This window comes from Tympanuchus pallidicinctus, unplaced genomic scaffold (assembly GCF_026119805.1).
Source record: "Tympanuchus pallidicinctus isolate F22 unplaced genomic scaffold, pur_lepc_1.0 scaffold3, whole genome shotgun sequence".
Classification (NCBI taxonomy): Eukaryota; Metazoa; Chordata; class Aves; order Galliformes; family Phasianidae; genus Tympanuchus; species Tympanuchus pallidicinctus.
Genome location: NW_026294747.1, coordinates 35,936,682 through 35,956,051, shown reverse-complemented (window position 1 = coordinate 35,956,051; position 19,370 = coordinate 35,936,682). Strand labels below are relative to the sequence as shown.

At 44.3% G+C, this 19,370-nt stretch overlaps 1 protein-coding gene across 1 annotated transcript; it reads right to left on the bottom strand.

The window, feature by feature from the left end:
• Positions 1 to 1,370: 1,370 nt before the first annotated feature.
• Positions 1,371 to 19,118, bottom strand: PAX9 (paired box 9). The gene is made up of 5 exons (XM_052696873.1): positions 18,997 to 19,118; positions 17,530 to 18,156; positions 15,388 to 15,527; positions 10,462 to 10,614; positions 1,371 to 1,625 (listed from the first exon to the last, which is right to left on the bottom strand). The coding sequence occupies exons 1-5, from the start codon at positions 18,998 to 19,000 to the stop codon at positions 1,371 to 1,373; spliced, it is 1,179 nt and encodes a 392-aa protein (XP_052552833.1). The 5' UTR covers positions 19,001 to 19,118.
• Positions 19,119 to 19,370: the final 252 nt, after the last annotated feature.

Sequence of the window (19,370 nt, the reverse complement as noted above, 5' to 3'; positions counted from 1 at the left end):
TTATTATTGCCCAAAGAAAACAGGTAAATCTTCAAAGATCAGAACGTTAGCCCTCTTGGGATTAAAGTCAAGAAGTTTAAAGCAAAATAACTGGGACAGAGTACTTGCCACTGGTTACAGAAATCTAGAAAGGGAAGTCATTAATATTAAATATCTGTGTTTGTAGCACCACCACCAGTATATCTATAAGGGAAAAAAATGCTTCAGAACAACAATGTAAACCTTACCAAGAACCTTATTTTACATTCATTAAAGCAGAAATTAAAGATAACTTCCTCTTTAAAAAAAAAGTTACAGCATAATCTTGGGGCCAAAAATTCTGGACATGGGTGAGCTGACAATGACAGTACAATTCTGTTTCACAGTGGTTTTGCTAACTTACATGGCTTTATAAGCATCTTTGCACATTTCACAATAACAGCATTTTTTCTCTCCAGTTTTCAGCTCTGTTCAGATATTTCCCACCCATTTCTGTTTGTGTTTTTAACACAGAATCGGTGTTTTGTGAACCTGGAAGGCCTAGAGCATCTGGGGAAAATTACTTGGCAGGATTTTGGCCTTTGAATCTTCTGCTAAAGAAATAACTGTATTTTGTGAGATGTTGAATTCTACACTGTAGACCGAAGGGGGGGGGGGGGGGGGAGGGGGGGAGGGGGGGAGAGAGAGAGAGAAAAGAGGGGGGAGGGGGGGGGGGGAGAGAGAGAAAAGAGGGGGGAAAAAAAAAAAAGGGGGGGGGGAAACCTGAAGAAAATGAAGAAAGTGCACGGAGAAATAAAAACAAATGCTGTTGAAAGCCTATATTTACAAATGGATAAAAATACAAACATATGACTGCCTGACGATGATGAAATGCCAGAAGAATCTGAAAGCCACACATTGTCTTGGTTCTGTATCTGACTATCAAAACTCAACAAAATGACAAAAAAAGTGATCTTAATAGCAGTGGATCACATAACCTTATTTGTTCTCTAGAGTCAGGTTATTGGCAAATACCTTTGATTTAACCACCTTTGCTGATTTGAGGCGTGGCAGAATTTCCTGTGATTATTTTTCTTTATTGATTTCTACACAAATCTTAACAACAATTGCACATTTAACAACTCTGTGGTGATTAAGAATAAATATGTGTGGTTTGACCAGAGGAGTGAGACAAGTTTCCACAGGCCCTTTGAGGGACACAAGATCTTTACTTAGAGAGTGCAAGGGCATCAGCATGCTCCCCTCTACTTCTGATGCGGCCTTCAGCTCTTTCAGTCCCGAAAAGTCCTGCAGGAGGCAAGTCAGGAAAAGAAAGACCGGGTTCCGCCAACATGAGGTGAGCAGTCTGTGAGCCCGGTGCTGGGGACAATTGGCCTGGAGCAGCTCCTGCATCAGAGAGCGGAGGCCGTGACTGAGTGGCTGCCTTCCCTGGCTGTCTGCATGCCCTTGAAGGCCAGCGGGGCAGGGAGGTCACAGCCATGAGGGGAGAGCGGCGTGCCCGCAGCGTGCTGCCAACCATGGCCTGCCATGTAGCTGGAGGGAGCTGCGCTGTATGGCATGTAGGGCGACACTTGAGCCGACGTGGCGTAGGGAGACATGGCTGGTGCTGATACGAAGCTTCCAACTGCTGGGAGGCCATTGTGTGCCTGAAAGGAAAGGGAGACACGTTTCTATGGGAGACATTTTTAGACATAAAGGAAAAATTCTTCGCATTGAGTTTGGTCAGGCACTGAAACAGATTGCCCAGAGAGGATATGGATGCCCCATCCCTGGAGGTGTTCAGTGCCAGGTTGAATGGGACCTTGAGCTGCCAGATCTAAGCATCCCTGCTTATGGCAGGGAATTGGAGCCAGATATCTTTAATGTCCCTTCCGACTGAGTTTATGACTTCAGGACAAAGCCTATCTGCCATAAGGAAAGCTGCTGAGGCTTTGTGCAGGAGCCAGGATCAGTGATGTCCATGTGACAACTGGACACAGATACCTGGGAGAGCCACTTGTCATCATTCTCCTGGATGTCCACAGTGCAAAGGTGCCTTTGTGTTTTGCTTTTAAGACCAGCTGTCTGCATCAGACCCACACACCTCTCCTAGGAGCCTATCCATGGCCATAACTATCTGCGTAAGGACACATAAGGAACAAACGTTGAGAGCACAAGGAACAGCATGTATTATTCTGTGATTCTGTTATGAATTGATATTTGGGCAGTCCTTTGTGGAGCTAGGAATTGAACTCAATGATCCTTGTGTGTCCCTTCCAACTCCTGATATTCTGATGATTCAATGAGTGTGACCTCTTTGTATTTTGCCCTGCAATGCCAGGGATTCCTGCAGCCCAATGGTTGCATCTATTGCTGATGTTCAAGACGTAATGCTACTGCTATCTGTGATGGATCCATCACAGCACCCCACCTGCTCCAGCCCCAGCAGGCTCAGCCCTGAGCTACAACAGTCAGGCATGGGCACAAATCCTGACATAACACTCCCCATAGTGAAAGGTAACAAGTAGCTGGGGAGTTGAAGTATCTGAAACTCTTTGGTAACTATTTGCACAGAGCATGAGTCAGAACTGTAGTATTGTTACTGATGATGTCTTTTAAAATCTGTTTTCTAGGTGTCTCTAATATAACATTGCAAATGTTCTTTGCTCACAGCTTCTCGTGGTTTCAATAGCACTTCTGTGCACAAAGCAATTACAGGGCTAGGTCTTTTCCTGCAAGCTATTTTCTTAGGTCCTACTGTGGGTAGGGAGAAGGGTTTCTATTTAAATAAGGGAGAGTCCTTCAGTCTGCTGGGATAGGATTTCACAATGAATGACTCCTTATTTAAATAAAAAAGTTCAGCGTTTTACTTCACACCCTGTAAATGCTTCTTCAGCAGAACAGGAACAAAACAGGATCATTTATCTTGCTTAGGTTTTAATTTGTGTAGTGTTTATGTTTTAGTATCTGTGGTGGTTTTTTGGTTTTTTTTTGTTTTTTTGGTTTTTTTGTTTTTGTTTTTTTACCAAAAAGGTTTTCTGAGTATGAAAGAATGGATATTGATTCAGTAGATCATGTAATGTCTACCAATTTTTCAAAGATTTAATCACCTTGTAAAACTGGAACTACTCTGGACAGTGCAGAGCTGAAAAGCAAAACAGACTTTTGTTGCTGCTGAAATTTCAGGCACTGTTAACATTTCACTTGATCAATCTCTGTCCAAATTGCACCTGTTCAAATTTCCAGTATTTATCCCCATAAATGGCACCGTCCTAGTTTCAGGTTTATGTTTCCTACCATTGTACTCAGTTCCACTGATTGGACAGTCTTCTCATTGCTGCTTGGGAAAACAAGCAGCAATCCTGCTGTAGTCAATATAAATGTATGCAACAATCTAAAACAGCAGGAGACAGTGAGGGGATTCCAGCCATAAGTCTCAAATAGGGGTATTAATTAGTACAAAACATACAGCTGCAGCAGCAACATAATTGTCATTCCAAATCCATAAACACTTTGTTGAGGCTGCACGCACCTTATTCTTTTGAAAATCCAAATATGCAACCTGACCTTCAACTCCAATTACATGTCTCCTACTGTGTCTCAGAATTACACTTTAGCCTCGGTTCTAAATATCGGCATTTTCAGCAATACTAATTAATGCAGACCCTCAAATAATTGCTCTGTAAGTTACTATGCTTCTTAAATCACATGGAAAATTATTTCACTGAATGTATTGAAGGCAAAAACCATGACAGGTCCCAAAAAAGCTGCTGCTCCCCAAGCTCCATGCCGCTTCCACCATGTAGAAGTATGAAACAAGAAAAGAGAATCTCTCTGATTTTCCCAACAGTAACAAAAAGCTTTTCGTGAGGCCAGTAGAGGCAGATTGTAACACAGGCATCAAGGCCCACAGCCTAATAGAATCCTGCAGGAAGAATGACTGCTGAGGCCTGGAAGGAAACCTGGAGCCAGTCCCTGGGGAGTTCCATTACTGTTGTGGCAATATGGGGCAGGCAAACTTCCAGCCCGGAGGCTCAGAAGAGGTTCTTTGGATGGTCATGTGCTCCCCCAGGGCTTGCCCATTCTCAAGCAGGTTGGTGCCCAGCAGCAGGCTAGAGGCTGGAAGTCCTGTTTTAAGTAAGGTGCTTCAGGCATGAATGGTGATGCCCTATGAATACTTGGTTTTGCTTTTATAAGACTTCTCCTAAGCTACAGAGGAGGCACATGTCCTTCCATCCTCATGCCTTGCCACTGCTCCCCACTAAAACATGGCTCTGGGAAAAGCCAGCCTTCTCCTTTGCTGTAGAGAAGATAAAATGTTTTCCATATGCTGTATAGACCACTGTGTTGTAGGATGCTCTCTAACCACTGGTGCTTCCTTCTAAAACTCTTTAAAAAGACAGATGCTCTAACATCTCATCTGAGTAGAATAAGTACTCATTCTTAGGCTATGAATGCATCCTTCAAAGCTGTGTGCAGTGGTGCATTATGCCAAGCTGAAATATCACTTGATGCGATTGCTTTGCCACACACCTGTCCCCATCCCACTGTCACAGGCCAAGAGTCTGTTGGTGGGAAAGGTAACTTCCAGCCCTCAAGAAATTACTTCCTGCTATGTACAAACCTAAACTCTGCATCCAGGGGAAAAAATAATAAAAAAAAAAAGTTTCTAGAAATGATGACTATGTCTATATATGTAAATAAAATAGATCAGGACCAATTCTTCAACACAGGATGATCAGCATTGTACATACACAGCCCCACAGCTCAGCTTCCTCTGACCAGAAACAGGGTGGCCTCATCCACAGCCTTTGGGAGGGCGCTCTGGCCCATGCCCCGCCTGATCCTGTGCTGGGGATTATGCTTTTCTTAACCTACTGCCATGAACTGATGTTTTCATGCTGTCTAATGTTTTGAATGTGAGAAAGATCTTGCCCTAAACATTTGGTGCAGAACATGGAGACACATATACAGGGAATTCTGGGGACCTGTCAGGTACTTGAAAGCTCTTGTCTTTTCCTCACTGAATAAATTAATCCCTTGTATTTTAGTGCCAGTGCTACCAAGATTTGAAGACTGAGTGATGTGAATGTCAATAGGTGTCTGAGAAAAGCAGGCAGCACTGGGGTGAGCCAGAGCAGTTTCCACACAGAGCAGGGTTCTGCTTCAGTGGGAGATCGTGCCTTGCTGCAAAGCAGCTCCTATAGTCCCAATTCAAAGCTGAGGGGATAAAAGAAACCTCACCTTACAGACTTAAAACTGTGCCACTCAGAAAGAAATCACTGATTTTCATCTCTGACTTTCATCACTGAGGGACTTGATGCAATGATTTTAACTACAAGGACTTTTCTGCTAAACAGCTGTAGATAGAGCAGGGTATCAGAAGGGTTGAATCTTGTCTGTCAATCCAGCACTTTTTACAAACATGACAGTCACTTAAAATAAGTGGAGAGGATTAATTTCCATGAGCCTTTACATAGTGGATGAATAATTCATCCTGCAGTATTTCAGTCAGGGGAAGTGAGCACCAAAATCCAAACATTCATAATTATGAGTGTGAGAACCCCATGGTTATTATAGATTTTTAAAGCTGTTGGAACTTGTTTTAAATGAAGAGCCTCTTGAACCTTGGTTTTAAGTTTTATAAACATTTTTTTCCTTAATTCAAACCATTGATTTTCAAGGGAAACAATTTAAAAACAAATAGACTAACATGTAGTTCTTACTGAGGGAGAACGTCTCCTGTGCCAATGATCAGAGCTCCTGCTTGACTGGCTGGCTTCTACAGAGAGCAGAGGGAAACAATTTCTCTGCATTGCTGCCTCTACTGATGTTTGGAAGCAACTGATGGAATAACTGCTTCCAAATTTCAGGGCTGTGTTGTCAACCTAGAACATGTGATTTGTGAATTCGGTGAAACGTGTTCTCACAAGGGTACCTGCAAACAACAGCTGAGTAAGGTTCAGTCTCGTGCTGTCCTACTGAGTTACCATCATACATGCCAGCACAAGTAAAAGGATTATCCAGGAGGAATCAAAGCCACAGAGACTTAAAGTGTCACTTTATGTGATATAAAATGATGATGCTGTGTGCATTTTCACCAGGGAAGGAGTTGACTCATTAGTTTTTATAGAAGCACTTGTAGTTTTAGACACTCTAAGTACGGTGCATTGCTTTCGGTCTGTTTGGGATTTGGGACATAAAGTGGGGGATAGTCTTTGGAACAAATAACTTCCATCAGCTGTTTAGATTCCTACAAGTGAAAACCTAAGATCACCATCCACAACTCAGTTTCTGCTGTGCAGCTTATGCTGGTGTAACACGCCATACAGCTCAGCCTTGGCCTCTTCTTTCCTGCATTTCAGGTCACAAAATTTCTGCACAGGCTTCCCAATTAATCCATGTCAGACAAGCAATGTGACTTTTTTTTCTGCCTTGGCCATGTTAATAGCAGAAGAACACTAGCTAGACTCCACTTTCAGGCATAAATTCAACTTACATCCAGTAACTGAGCTATACTGTTTTATTTCACCCCTTTTTCTGCTCTTCTTTCTGAGTGTTTTGCTTGCTATGTATGTTCTCTTGAGTATCAAAATCAGATCCTCTCCATGTGATCCCTTCATGTGTAGCTTCTAAGTGTTTCCAAAAATGACACAGAGTTATCTGCAGTTTCTCAGAAATAGCATTCAAAACTGCAAATCTGCATTTAGGTTAATTATTATTGATTGCAATCATACAAAGAATTTGATTCCAAGTTTACACGGTACCAATGAGAGATGGATGCCACATCAGTTTCACAGTTTGACTCTGAAGTAGACAGTTGATTCTGTCCACAAGGATGTAGATGATTCTTCTTATGTTGAAGTAATTGTTCCCAATGGTTTGAGTCTGTCCATTGTAATGTAACTGCTACAGTATTTTTTGTAGGGGTAATGTATTATGTAGATGAAGCATTTGTTTTGTGGAAGCATTTTAAATGCTTAGGAAGCATTTCTTGAGAAATTACACTGGCTTCAAGACCAAACTAGCTGATCTGACAGCTCTGATGAGCTTGGACATGACTCAGCCCAAGCTCCATTGTCAGAGCAGCAGAAGCTCTGCCCATGCCATTGCTTCAGGAATGCATTTCTGGTTGCTGCTTTGTGTTTCTAACAGTTCCTTGGGTGGAAGGAAGCCTCCCTGCCATTGGATCAGTGAACTCAGCAACTGCTTTTATCCTCCAGCCCAGGGCCTTTCCCCAAAAGCAAATGAAACAGTTCCATGGAGGTGTGAGCACAGTGCTGTGAACAGCAGCTCCCAGCACAGAGTGGCCTTGGCTACAGAGCATCACAGACACTATCACAGCTCATTTCTCAAAACAAAAAGCTTTAACAATTCCTGGAATTCTTGAATGTCCTGAAAACACAGGCACAAGTAGCTACTGGAGGAGCCATTTTTTTCCACAGCAAGTGAAAACCATAGCAGGAAGCTGAGCTGAGTATCTCATCCTTCAATCAGAAGAGCAGATGATTTTAAAAACCCAGAAGATAGCTGATGTCCTTTGTGACGTGCACATCATCAGTCAAAAAAGTGATAGTAGGGAGACTAGGAGCAATCAGTGCAAACTGAAAGCATAAAGGAAGCAAATATGCTAAGTCTCCCTTTTTAATTAGAGGTTAAATGTGATTTAAACATCAGAGCAACACACGGGATCCCGTGGGAAGAGTAAACAAATTTTCAAAGTAAAACATTATCAGCAAGCATGCAATGGAAATCTCATTTTAGAAAACAGCATTACCTAAAAATGTAAGAATACCCCTATGTTACTTTTAAGCTTTTAAAATAAAATATTTTGGTGCATACTGTCGTTTATGAAATTAGAGCTAAATTTTGAAACTGCTATTCAGTACGTCAGCATCAGTGAGAAAAATGACATGGTCCTAAAAGAACTCATTCAAAATCAGCATCCTCCTAAAATTAACGTCCTACAAAGGTAAGTCAGAGTTACCAAAAAAATAAACACTACAGAAGTGAGCAGTGATTTCATTTATGCAATTTATTATCTTTGTATTATGAAACTTTTGAAGAAAAATGTAATAAAATTGCTAAGATGGCAAGATGTATTGATAACCCAGTCAGAGCTGATCCTGCAAACTACTTTTGCTGTCTTTTCCTTATATTGGAAATTTTTGTGCAAAAGTATGTTCATAGCTCATGTTAGACCATGTCCATATTCTTATATGATGACCTTCTTTTACTGAATATGTTTCCACTTTCATTTTCTGTTAATGGAAGCAGAAGAATAGAATGGACAGATTCTGAAAAGTGAAAACATCTTCATTAAATGATTTTGAAGTCTGAAAAGCCTTGAAGTGGGAACATTTTGTAGGTAGGATACTACTTTGAAACATGTGCCTTAATTTTTGATAAGATCTGGAGAGGTAATACAAAGAAATTGAGGAGCTTCTAAAATAGCACATGGGCAAGATGTTTGCAGTCAGTCTGTCTTGCAGCTGAGCTGGGTTGATTCCCAGAACATTAGGCTTTGAAAAATAGGAAGAAAACTTTCAAGGCTGGGAATTACAGGATCTCTTTCTTTCTATGTTGTATAAAGCAGTGCTGATATTCTATTAAAAAACACAGTTAAAATAGAAAATATGCAGCCTCAAGTGCTTTGCAACATTGCAAACATACTCAGTTATCCGATTCTATACCATCTCTCTTACACTTAAGCTTTTATCTTTGCATCTGTTTTCCCCGTTATTAAATTCAATAGTCCTTGCATTACTCTACACCACATGAGCAAATCATGCTACTTCTAAAATAAAGTTCATCTGCTTAATAATGAGCAGATCCTATTCCCTGTGCTTAATATGTTTTTTTATTAACTTAAAGTTCCTTCCTTTACTTGTGGGCATCCCCAGCTGCACTGAATAACATGAAAATCAGATAGGATCAATTGAGTGTTTTAACTGAAGCTACGACATGCATCAAGATCACTCTTAATTATATTTTCCTATCAAATTTTGAATCTTAGCCTCTTCAGGGAAATAAAAACACTTTTTTGGAAATAGTATTAACTGGAATTTACACACAATCACCAATGCTTTCCTAAAGGAGTCATGGTCATTTTACATCTTTTTCAAAACCAACTACAACAGAAACAAAAGAAAAAAAATAAAAAACGTTTTTCACAGAGACTTAAACAGGGAAAAACAATCTGAGAAATACGCTACAAAAATAGCAGAGGGAAGGAGAGATGGGAGAAAAAAGGCTGAGACAAGGTGGACTGAGGGAAAAAGGGATACTCTCCAAGGGAAAAGGGTGAGCAAGCATTTTAGATGCTTGCTCAGAAAAGAATTATTTTAGGTGATTTTCACTGTGAAATTATTTCTATCACATAGGAGGCATCAGGCACATACTAATAAGTCAGCCTAAAACATTTCCCAAATTTGAGTATTGTGAAAGTGCTATAGGTGCACTGAATGGTTGTTTTCCATTCACACTCCACTTTAGGAAGAACGTGTAAATGGAACTCACCACCTTTCCAATGAAAGTGTTGCCTCTTAGGTTATTTTCTATTATTTAATAAACTTCACAATTGTATTTACTCTGAGTACAAAGTTTGATTTCAATTGTAAAAATGAAACTTTAACTTCCTTTAGAGAGATACACTGTCCTTAGTAGACAAAAGGGAAGCTCAGGAAAAGTCATGCCTTGAGAACAAAGTCCCTGGAGTAGAACTAGCAACACGATCACATTGTTTTGAAACAGATTCTCACAGTAATTCACCCTAGTATTTTGGCAAAATCTGGAGATTTGCAGGGCAATTATGGGCATTAGACAAGTAAGCACAATGAATGGAATAGGCATTTGTTCTTCCTACAGTGATGTTTTAAACTATGATGTATTAGCAAAAATCTGTACGAAAAAATGCCTTCTTTGTACAGTATATGTAACAATACATTGCAATTTAAATATAGCTTTAATTAAATGAAACTGAAGTTGATGGGAAGAGATGTTACGAGCACGGAGACATCAAAGGGATTTTTGCTGGTTAAAAGTTGGTAAATATGGGGTCACACTGGTCATACCCTCACTTTGTCCTCTTTGGGGAAAACCAAAACTGCAGTCCCCTTTGTCTAACCAAGTCCTGATGCTGTGAAGGCAATTACTGAGAAGCTGTCAAGTTAGGATGGGTGAAATCAGAACCCACTGAATGGACATCATTATGATTAGGCGTATACACAATCCCTAAAAGCTGACAAACTGCCACAACAGATGAACAAACTGTACAGCCTTTATCTACCTTTCACTCTCCTGCAAGCACCTGAAGACTGAAGATCAAGTCCTGTTTGATCTCCTTGCCCCAGCACTGTTCCCTGGCTGTGACAGGCATCTCCCACCACTTTCGCCTTCCACGCCATGGGCCTCTAAGTCACAGCGGAGTTCCTGGCTGCTTGGGGCCTTTGGAGCAAAGGATGCTCAGTGTGCAGTCCAAGTATCATTGTACCATTCACTCACCTCTCTGACTTTCTTTATTAGTTTCATCCAGGTGGAGTGCCCTGTAGCCATGTGGGTTGGTGGGCAGGGCACTGGGTTTTGGCCGTGGAAGCAGGTGGCCAGTAAGAGGCAGGTCTCACAAATGGGGTTCGAATGGGGTGCCATCCAGATCACCTGGGAAGGAATCGGGTGCATGTAGTGGGATCAGCTCATGCCCCTCACCCACAACATGCATTGACATGGATGCCTAGACCTTGAGCAAGCCATCTTAGTGATTGTATTACAATAACAGGCACTGGTCTGGAGACAAGACAGAACTGGAGAGTCTCCAAGCCAAGGTCTGAGCCCTTGCAGACAGGAAATCTGCTTACAATTCTGTTAGGTACTATGGTAAGGAAGCCAAAATGCCACTCTCTTTAACAGCATCCTGTCCTCTGGGTATGGGTTGGGAGCTGGTAGTTTAAACCTTTATCATAATGAATTTTGCATGGTCCCGGAATAGGAGTTCAGTTCCCTGAGTCCTGGTTTAGAATATAAGATGCCAAATAAGCAATCTGCTAATGAAATTTTGCAATTAAAAATCTGTTTAGGAAGGTCATGTCATTTAAAGTTAAGTTTGCATCTCACTCCCAAAGAAGTAACTATATGTTGCAGGTTCTAAGCAGTGCAGATAAAAACAATTACAGATGCTTTTGCCACCACATTCACTGTTCATCCACAGTCAATATTCAGGAACTTAAATATTTACATTGCTTACATTTTCTGTGTAAATAATTGCCAAGAATTGCACCTACAATTATTTGCAATCACTTGCCCCTAAAATGGAGCCTTCATTTTTACAGTGCAAGCAACGTGGAGATCAGGATTACCTCATCAGAATGCAGCCAAAGAACAGAACAAGGAGTGTCATCCCAGTGAGCTGAGAAGTCAAAATGGGAACAGCTGAGGAAGTTTTGTTGAGACAAAGGTGAAAGGTTTGCTACTTTGGGGTCCACCTAATATATCAGAGAAAGATTGCCCAACTCACATTCACAAGCCCCTCATAACTAGGAGTGTTCTCAGCATCTCTGCTAGGTTTGGAGTCAGACCTCCAAACAGGTCACATTTTTCTCCAGTAAACTCACAACAACCACTTGCCCTCAGATCCCAGTTACAAACATTTTCCATTTAGTGAGCATCAGCTCCCTTTGACAGCATGCTTGTCTGCTTCCTGCAATACACACATATTTCAGAAAATAATTCTGAAAAAGATATGTTTCCAAAGCTATTTGCATCTCAACAGATCAGACAGGCATGCATCAGACCTCTTGTATTTTCATACACATGCAAATATCAGCTGCAGTTTTTTCACTTTACACATCCCTTACATTAGTCCAGAAAGGCACAAGCGTGAGATGGATGAAAACTGAATTAGGAATATGAGGAATATTTATTAAATGACTTCACTTCAAATACAGGGTACAATTAGATTTGTATCCCAATGATTTCAGACAGTATTTTTTCCTTATTACAGCCATTACTACAAGCTGTTTAATGCATAAAAGTTCTCAGGATATTCATCCTTTGTGTTAGTAATATGGTTACACATAGAAGCCTTACCCCCAACACACAATGAAAGTGCCTCTCAGTGTGAATACTGGTATGTAACTGAGATCCTTACAAAATTTTTACAACCTGAAACTGTCAAGCTCTCAGAAAACACTATTTTCCTTTTCAGTTTCACAATTCAGTTTCACAATTGCACTTTTTGCAAAGCTGTATGATAAGAGAAATATGCAAAAATACTGCAGTGAGAAAATATAATGTGGCTCCTTACACAAGGACAGTAACTTGGGGTATCAGGTAATTAGAAGTGAATACAAACTTCACAAGGCATTGCTGTGACTCCCTATGCAGTTTTGATGCAGAATGATAGTTCTCCAGGCAGTTCTCCAACTCCCCAGCCCAAACACCTAAGAATATCTCAAAGACCCCAGTGACACCAGGAAATTAAAAACACAGTGAAAAGTGTTCTACATTCAGCCATTCAGTTTCATGTTAAACAAGTGGGACTACATATTGCCAAGGCCAAAATTTGAAGTTTTCCTCCCTTTTTTGTCCAATCCTCTCTGAAACAGAATTCACACTCATATGTATGTAAGGGGTAAAATGCAACCAACCACCCACACTACTCTTGGATCAGCCCTGGATGAGTTGAATGGGAGCCCCCCCCCAAGAACACAAGGCTGCAGTGCCCTGTGATAAAACAAACGGGTATCCATTGGAAGGAGGGAGCAGATCAATATAGTTTGAAAGTATGAGTCTGTTCTTTAGGTTCAATTCTTCTAGTCTTGTTCATGCAGAGAAAACATCCAAGGGCTTTCTTGAGAGGTAAAATATTATCTTCCATGACTGAGATGGGAGGACAAGTCCTTCACCCACCCAGTAGCTATGGAGTTCTTTGCAAGTTGCAGGCACTTGAATCTGCATCATGAATGCTGTCAATGCTTAAAATACAGTGCTGATATTAGGTAGGAACAGCAGAATCCAATATAGGTCCCACAAGTTTATTCATTAATGTGTTTCAGAGCACATTCCCTCTGCTCCTTTCTCTGCTTCTTTTATGTAACTGGAAGACCTCAGTGAAACAAATGCACTAGGTTCTGTGTTGCTCTGCTCCTGTTGTATGCTTCAGTGTCTTGTTTGTACCGGCATAACACTGGAGCAAGCACTATAGAGCAATCACCTCTCTTCTGCAGGGGACATCCTCTTTCTGCCTTCGCAAGATCCAGCATTTGCAATGAGCTTTGCACAGAGAAGATGAAAATTCTGTTTACCCTGAGCTCCAAACAGAGAGCCTATTGCAGTGTAATTCTTCTGGCATGAAAATTGCCTCTGCACTTGCTCCCTTTCTCACCACTACAGCTACCTGATTGCTGGATCTGCATAAATGAGCCAATGTTCTCTCCTGTCCTCTGCTCACTTGTTTCCATCTAAAGCAATACATGTGGTTAAAAAAAAAAAAAAAAAAAAAAAAAAAAAAAAAAAAACCAACAACCACCATGTAAAGATCCAAGAATGTATTTTGCTGAGACCGAATTGCCATGGAACAGCAGCCCAGACTTACTGAGCTTCAGCAAACAGGCAGCTAAGGCAGTTCTACATGCAGCAAGATTTTGGCTCAGTGTGCACATTTGGCCAAAAAAAAAAATATATATATATATATATATATATAAATAAATAAAAAGGAAATCACAAAAAATAAAGTATAAAAACCCCGCTTTTATATCCTTATTTGACATGGATTTTCTTTAAATATATCCTGAATTAGCAAGGTACTGAACTTGTGACATGCAAACCAACTAATGCACAGATGAATGAAATTGCTGGTAAGCAAGCTGAACACAGCATGAACAGACTGGTCTGTAGTGCAGAAAAGCCCATTGATATATATTATTAAGGGGAAAAAGTGGGGGAAATCTCATCTGTACCTTCTTTCAGTGAGCAAAGATCAGAAAATGACCTTTTGGATAAATACTTTTTAGATTTTCCATCCTTTTAAACTCTGGACAATATATTTTTATCAATGAATTCCACTTTATTAATTGCAATTTTCTCCATTTTTAGATAGTGAATATCTTTAGATTACATTTATCAGATTATCTTTCAGATTGAACAAAACTTCAAAATAGAACTGGTATTGACAATAGAGCAGTAATATATTATGAAGACGAAAGTATAAATGCTGAAAGAGTGAAAAAAGGAAATAAAAATATTTTCCAACACCAGCACTGAAAATCATGCAATGTACATAGCATTGTTCCTCAGTGTCCCATTGGGGTAAATAAGATTTCATAGGTGTATTCTCCTTGAGCCTGATCCTGTGGCTATTTCAGCAGAATCAATGAATGGCCCACACTGGCACCTATGACAACGCAGCCCTGGCACAGCTGGCCTCAGCAGAAGATATTTCCATAATTTTCAGTAAGATTGCTAATAGTTATTTGTTTCCTGATAAAATTGTGGCAGGGTAAATATTAACTCTAAGTCCGATTTTATCTACACAATCATGGCTATAACATTCTGCAGATTTTTCACAATATGCAATGAACAAAATAATAACACGATAATAGAAAAAATACAATGCAAAACAAATAGAAGAGCAGTACGGGCATCACATTTTTGCAAGGCAGAATATGTAATACAGTGGTTGTTCACTATGGTGTGTCCCATTCTACCTTGGTCACTACAAGTAGCCGCACAATTTGTACTCAGCAGCTCAGAAGGGTTTGATTCAGCTCCTCTCAGCACCAAACCAATCACAGAGTCCAAAAGCAGACTCAAAACTCAGAACACGTGTCCCAGACCTCTGCCCTTGATGGGCAGCACACTAAAAGCACACAAAAAAAGCACACTTCTTTAAAATATTCTTTGAATTCATTACAAATATGACAAAGGAATCACAGAAGGCAACGGGTCTCAGAAGCCCATCTTGTTTTGAAATGTTTTCCATTGGATGGAAGAAGTACAATCAGGTTTTCTCTGGATGTGTTTTTCTGAAACCTGCACTGCCCAGCTAGCAACAGTTGACTCTTTAAAAGCTTTTTCCCTGGCATAGGATTTGATTAGCAGGCACAAAGATTTACACAGAGATTTGTTAAGTTGCAGTTATACTGCGTTGTAATAAAATTATTGACAGTTCGCAGTCTGCTTAAGCAGTTAAAAAAGCTTTACTAGGAAGCAGATACACCTCATTTTCGAATTCTTCCCCTACCTCCCAAGCGCCGCGCACAGCCCGCAGCGCGGCCACCAGGGCAGCAGTGGGACGCGCCGAAAACAGCAGGGGCACAGAGCGAAGGAAAGCACCGAGCCGACAGCGGGAGCTCAGCCCCGGGAAGGGGCCACAGCCCCAGGGCTAAGCTCTGAGGCCCCACGCACCCCCCCTCCCGGCCGGCCCTCTCCCTTTACCTGGCTGTACTTGGCCTCCTGTTCCAGGGAGCTCTTCTCCAGCCCGTTCACGGCGTGCTGGGCTGCAGGGGGGAAGCTGCTCCGGCTCAGGCTGCTCCACTCCTCCACCTTGGGGCTGGAGTACGAAGAGGTGTCATTCACTGCGGGAAACACGGGGGCAAAGGATTAGAGTTAGACTTAAGGGGCAGCTGTCCCTCACCCTCTGCACAACGCTGAGCCCCCGCATCCTCCCTGGAGGGAGAGGCGGCTGTGCCTCCCATCCTTATGAGCAGCCGGTTAGAAGAGCATCGTGCCACCAAGGCCCGGAGCTGACTCAGCCCGGTGCTTGGCCTCCCTGGAGTCTGCCAGAGAGACTGACAGGAATCGCCACCTATGCGTGACTGTGGACAAACAGCAGCCCGCAGTAGAAGGAAAGCTGGAGCAGCCGCGTAACGCACGGGGTTCTAAATACGTTTAGGACCAAAACTAAGAAAAAGTAAACAAACTACCAAAAAAAAAAAAAAAAGAAAGAAAGAAAGAACGAAAACAGAAAAAAAAAAAAAAAAAAAAAAAAAAAAAAAAAAAGGGGGGGGGGGGAAGAGATTGAGAGAACGAGGGAAAGATCTTAAAAGGAAGAAAATAAAAGAAAAACAAACGGAAAGTGTGGAAAGAGGGGGAAAGTGCCCTATCCTTTACGTGCAGCAGCCGTGGCACGGAGACCCGGGCTGTGCGTGCGCTCTGCAGGCGGCTGTCCCCGGGCGCCACGGTTCGCCCACGGCCCCCCCCCCCGGCGGAGCAGCATGCGGGGCCGCACCCGCCCTGCGAGCGGCTCTGAGCAGCCAACCTAGGGCTGGCTTGAGAAATTGAGCCCTCTCGATAAGTGCCCTTTTCTGCTGATCTCACACTTTCCCATGAATAGGGGCTTCCTTTCCGTGTCAGCGAGGTCAGTTTATCCTATAAATCAAGGGCGAACAGCCCCCATCGGCGGCAGCGGCCGCACGGCGCTGGGAAGGGGGTGGGGGGAGAGGGGGGAAGGTTACACCGCGGAAAGACGCGTGCGGCTCCGCAGTGAGAAACGGGAAGAGGCAAGAGGCGGCCGTGAGGGCAGAGGCCTGTACCTGCGTGGGCAGGAATACGAGGGCTCGCTACACAATTCTGACTCGAGTGTGATAGTACACAGTATGCATTTTTGTAATGCTTACTGCCAGCATCACCTCCCCCTGGCCCAGAGCAGGCGCTGCCAGGAGGATGTTGTTACGGCCGACTCAGACACATCTGTTTGTGACAGCGCTGAGGACAGAAGCAGTTCGTAAAGCAAAGGGCGAATAAGTGCAAAAACACTATTCGTGCATACTTCTAAATAGAAGAGTTGTGTGCATATGCATTGCTTGGGGAAAAAAAAAAAAAAAAACTGTTTTCTCAAAGTCGGTATAAGATAATTACTCTGCAGTGCATGAAGGATCACTTCGCATTAGAAGTGCTTCTGGAAGCGGACTGCCACCGTTAAGAAACGCAATGAGAGCAAAAATCCCCCTCCCTCCCCTGTCCGCTCACTGGGAGGGCAGAGTGGGACGCGGGGAGCGCTGGAGGCGGTGGTTCTTCCCGACTGTTGCTGGAACTACAGCCGCCGCCTGGCACCAACCGACATGGAAAAAATGTCCCTTTCTCGGCGGCAAAGCGCACTGAATAGCCGGGGAACGCGGTGCTGTTCCCAGACGGAAAAACAGAAAGAAGGTGGAAGGGATACAGGGAGCAAACCTTGGGGTCGTTTTCCCGGACCACCGCTTCGAAGGAAAATACAGCATCAGAATTAAGGCAATTAGGTGACATTTGAACTTCCTGACTGAGAGCATTTGGCCTGATTGCGAAAAGCAGAGAGAATGGACTGCTCGGTAACGCCGAGGTGGCGCCTACGGCCCGACGGAAGCAGCGAACGCCCCAGCCGCACCGGCAACGGCACCGAGCTCAGCCCGGGCCGCTCCCTGCTGTCGCATTTGATACAGCTCGGCCCTAGTGCCACCAGGGACGGTCGATGTTTGCCATCACGCCCGCAGCACCTGGACCTTGGCTGTATCCGAATCACAGGGCACATCCCGCCGAAGCTCAGTGCTCGGCTTGAGTTGGGGCGCCGCGGAGCTCGCGACCCTTGGGCCCCCTCCTCACCTTGGTCCGTGATGGAGCGGATGCCCAGGATGTCCGTCACCGAGTGGGATGAGGGCCAGGTGCGGGGCATGGCCATGGTTCCAGGAATGGCAGGCACTCCTGGCGGCGTGGGCACCTTTGCTCCCGCGGCAGCGATGGGGCTGGGGTAGGAGTAGATGTGGTTGTAGGGCAAGGTGGGCTGCGGGGGTGGCTGGTGCTGCTTGTAGGACTCGTAGTGGCCCTGCTGGGACAGGTTCCCAATCTTGTTGCGGAGGATGCGGCTGATGGAGCTGACCGACGGTACGTTGTACTTGTCGCACACGCCATCGGCCAGCAGGCGATCCCGGATCTCCCAGGCGAAGATGCCCGGATCCCTTTGTTTGTAGGTCCGGATATGTTTAACCACTGTGGGGGTGGTGACTCGCGGCTTGCTGCCTCCGATAGCCCCCGGTAGGATGGAGCCGGTCTCGTTGTAGCGAGCCAGGATTTTGCTGACACAGCCGTGGGAAACGCGGAGCTGGCGGCTGATGTCGCACGGCCTGATCCCCAGCTGCGCCAGTTCCACAATCCGTAGCCGGATGGCGTTGGGCAGAGGCCTCCCGTTGACGAAAACCCCCCCGAGCTGGTTCACCTCCCCGAAGGCGGGTTCTGCAAGCAAGCACACACACGGCCGTCGGACACTGCGCGGTACTCGGGAGGGCATCCGCGAGCCGATGCCACTGCACGAGGTCCGCCCTGACACGGTGTTCCTAAATAGTGGAATATCACCGGAATTAAAAAGAAGGGGAAAAAAAAAAAAAAAAAAAAGCTAGAAAAGAAGAAGAAAAAACAACAAGAAGAAGAAAAGCACCAGAAAAAAAACCGCGGCAACAAATGTAGGATTTCTCCAGACCGTGCACTGAGCATATTCCAAGAAAGCACATTCCAGAGATGAAAAAATTGAGATCGCTCTGACAGAAAGTTCAGCTCTATTGCCACAGGAAGAGGAACACGAAGAAAAGAAAAAGAAAAGAAAGAGAAAAGAAAAACGTTTTCAGAGACGTGGGGGAGGGGGAGGAAGGAAAAGTAGTTGAGGAAATTCTTTCAAATCAGGGAGAGGCGGTGGCATAGCTGCTCCTGCAGCACCGCCCGCGCCCCGCGTTGTACGGAGCAGTTCTGGGGCCGCTCGCGCCTACCAGCACGATTACAGCCTGCTGTAAAACAAACGTGCTAAAACGTTAACTGCTCCGATCGGTGTCAGGAATAATATACAACTTGCCACAGGCTGCGGGCATCCACTCTGCTGCGATCCTGCCTCACAGTCGCATAATAACATTAATAATAAACCGAGCAGTCATTAGCTTTTCCTCCTCCCCGCTCTACCCCTCGGCGCGCTGTCCCGACGTGTAGAAACACGAGTAAAGTCAATAAGGAGCCGCGGTGGCACATGACGGCACGAGCACGGGGCTCCCTCTCTGTTGACAGCCCCCTGCAGATCCCAGCACTCACCCATTCCTCCGAGTGGGACACCTCCGGGGCCGTTCTAAATCCCCACCGCAGCCCTCAACTCCCGACCTCCTGCTACCCCAACCGCACTCGCCCGTCGGGCTCCCTGCTTGCCGCCGAGGAGATAGCAGGGGGGCGAGGAAAAAAGGACTACGAAGAAATCTACTTCCCGGCGAGAGAGCCTTGAGTTCTGCATTTCAACCTCAGGGCAACGTGGGCAGGGCCGGGCTGGGCTGGGAGCCGCAGCCCCCCGCTCCCGAGCCCGCCCCCGGGGGCGGCCCGGCGGCCCTGCAGCCCCACCAGTGGCCGCAGGAGATGACGGACAGCGCGGGACCGGCGGCCCTTCCGCTGCCTCTCGCGGACGTGCTCAGCACCTG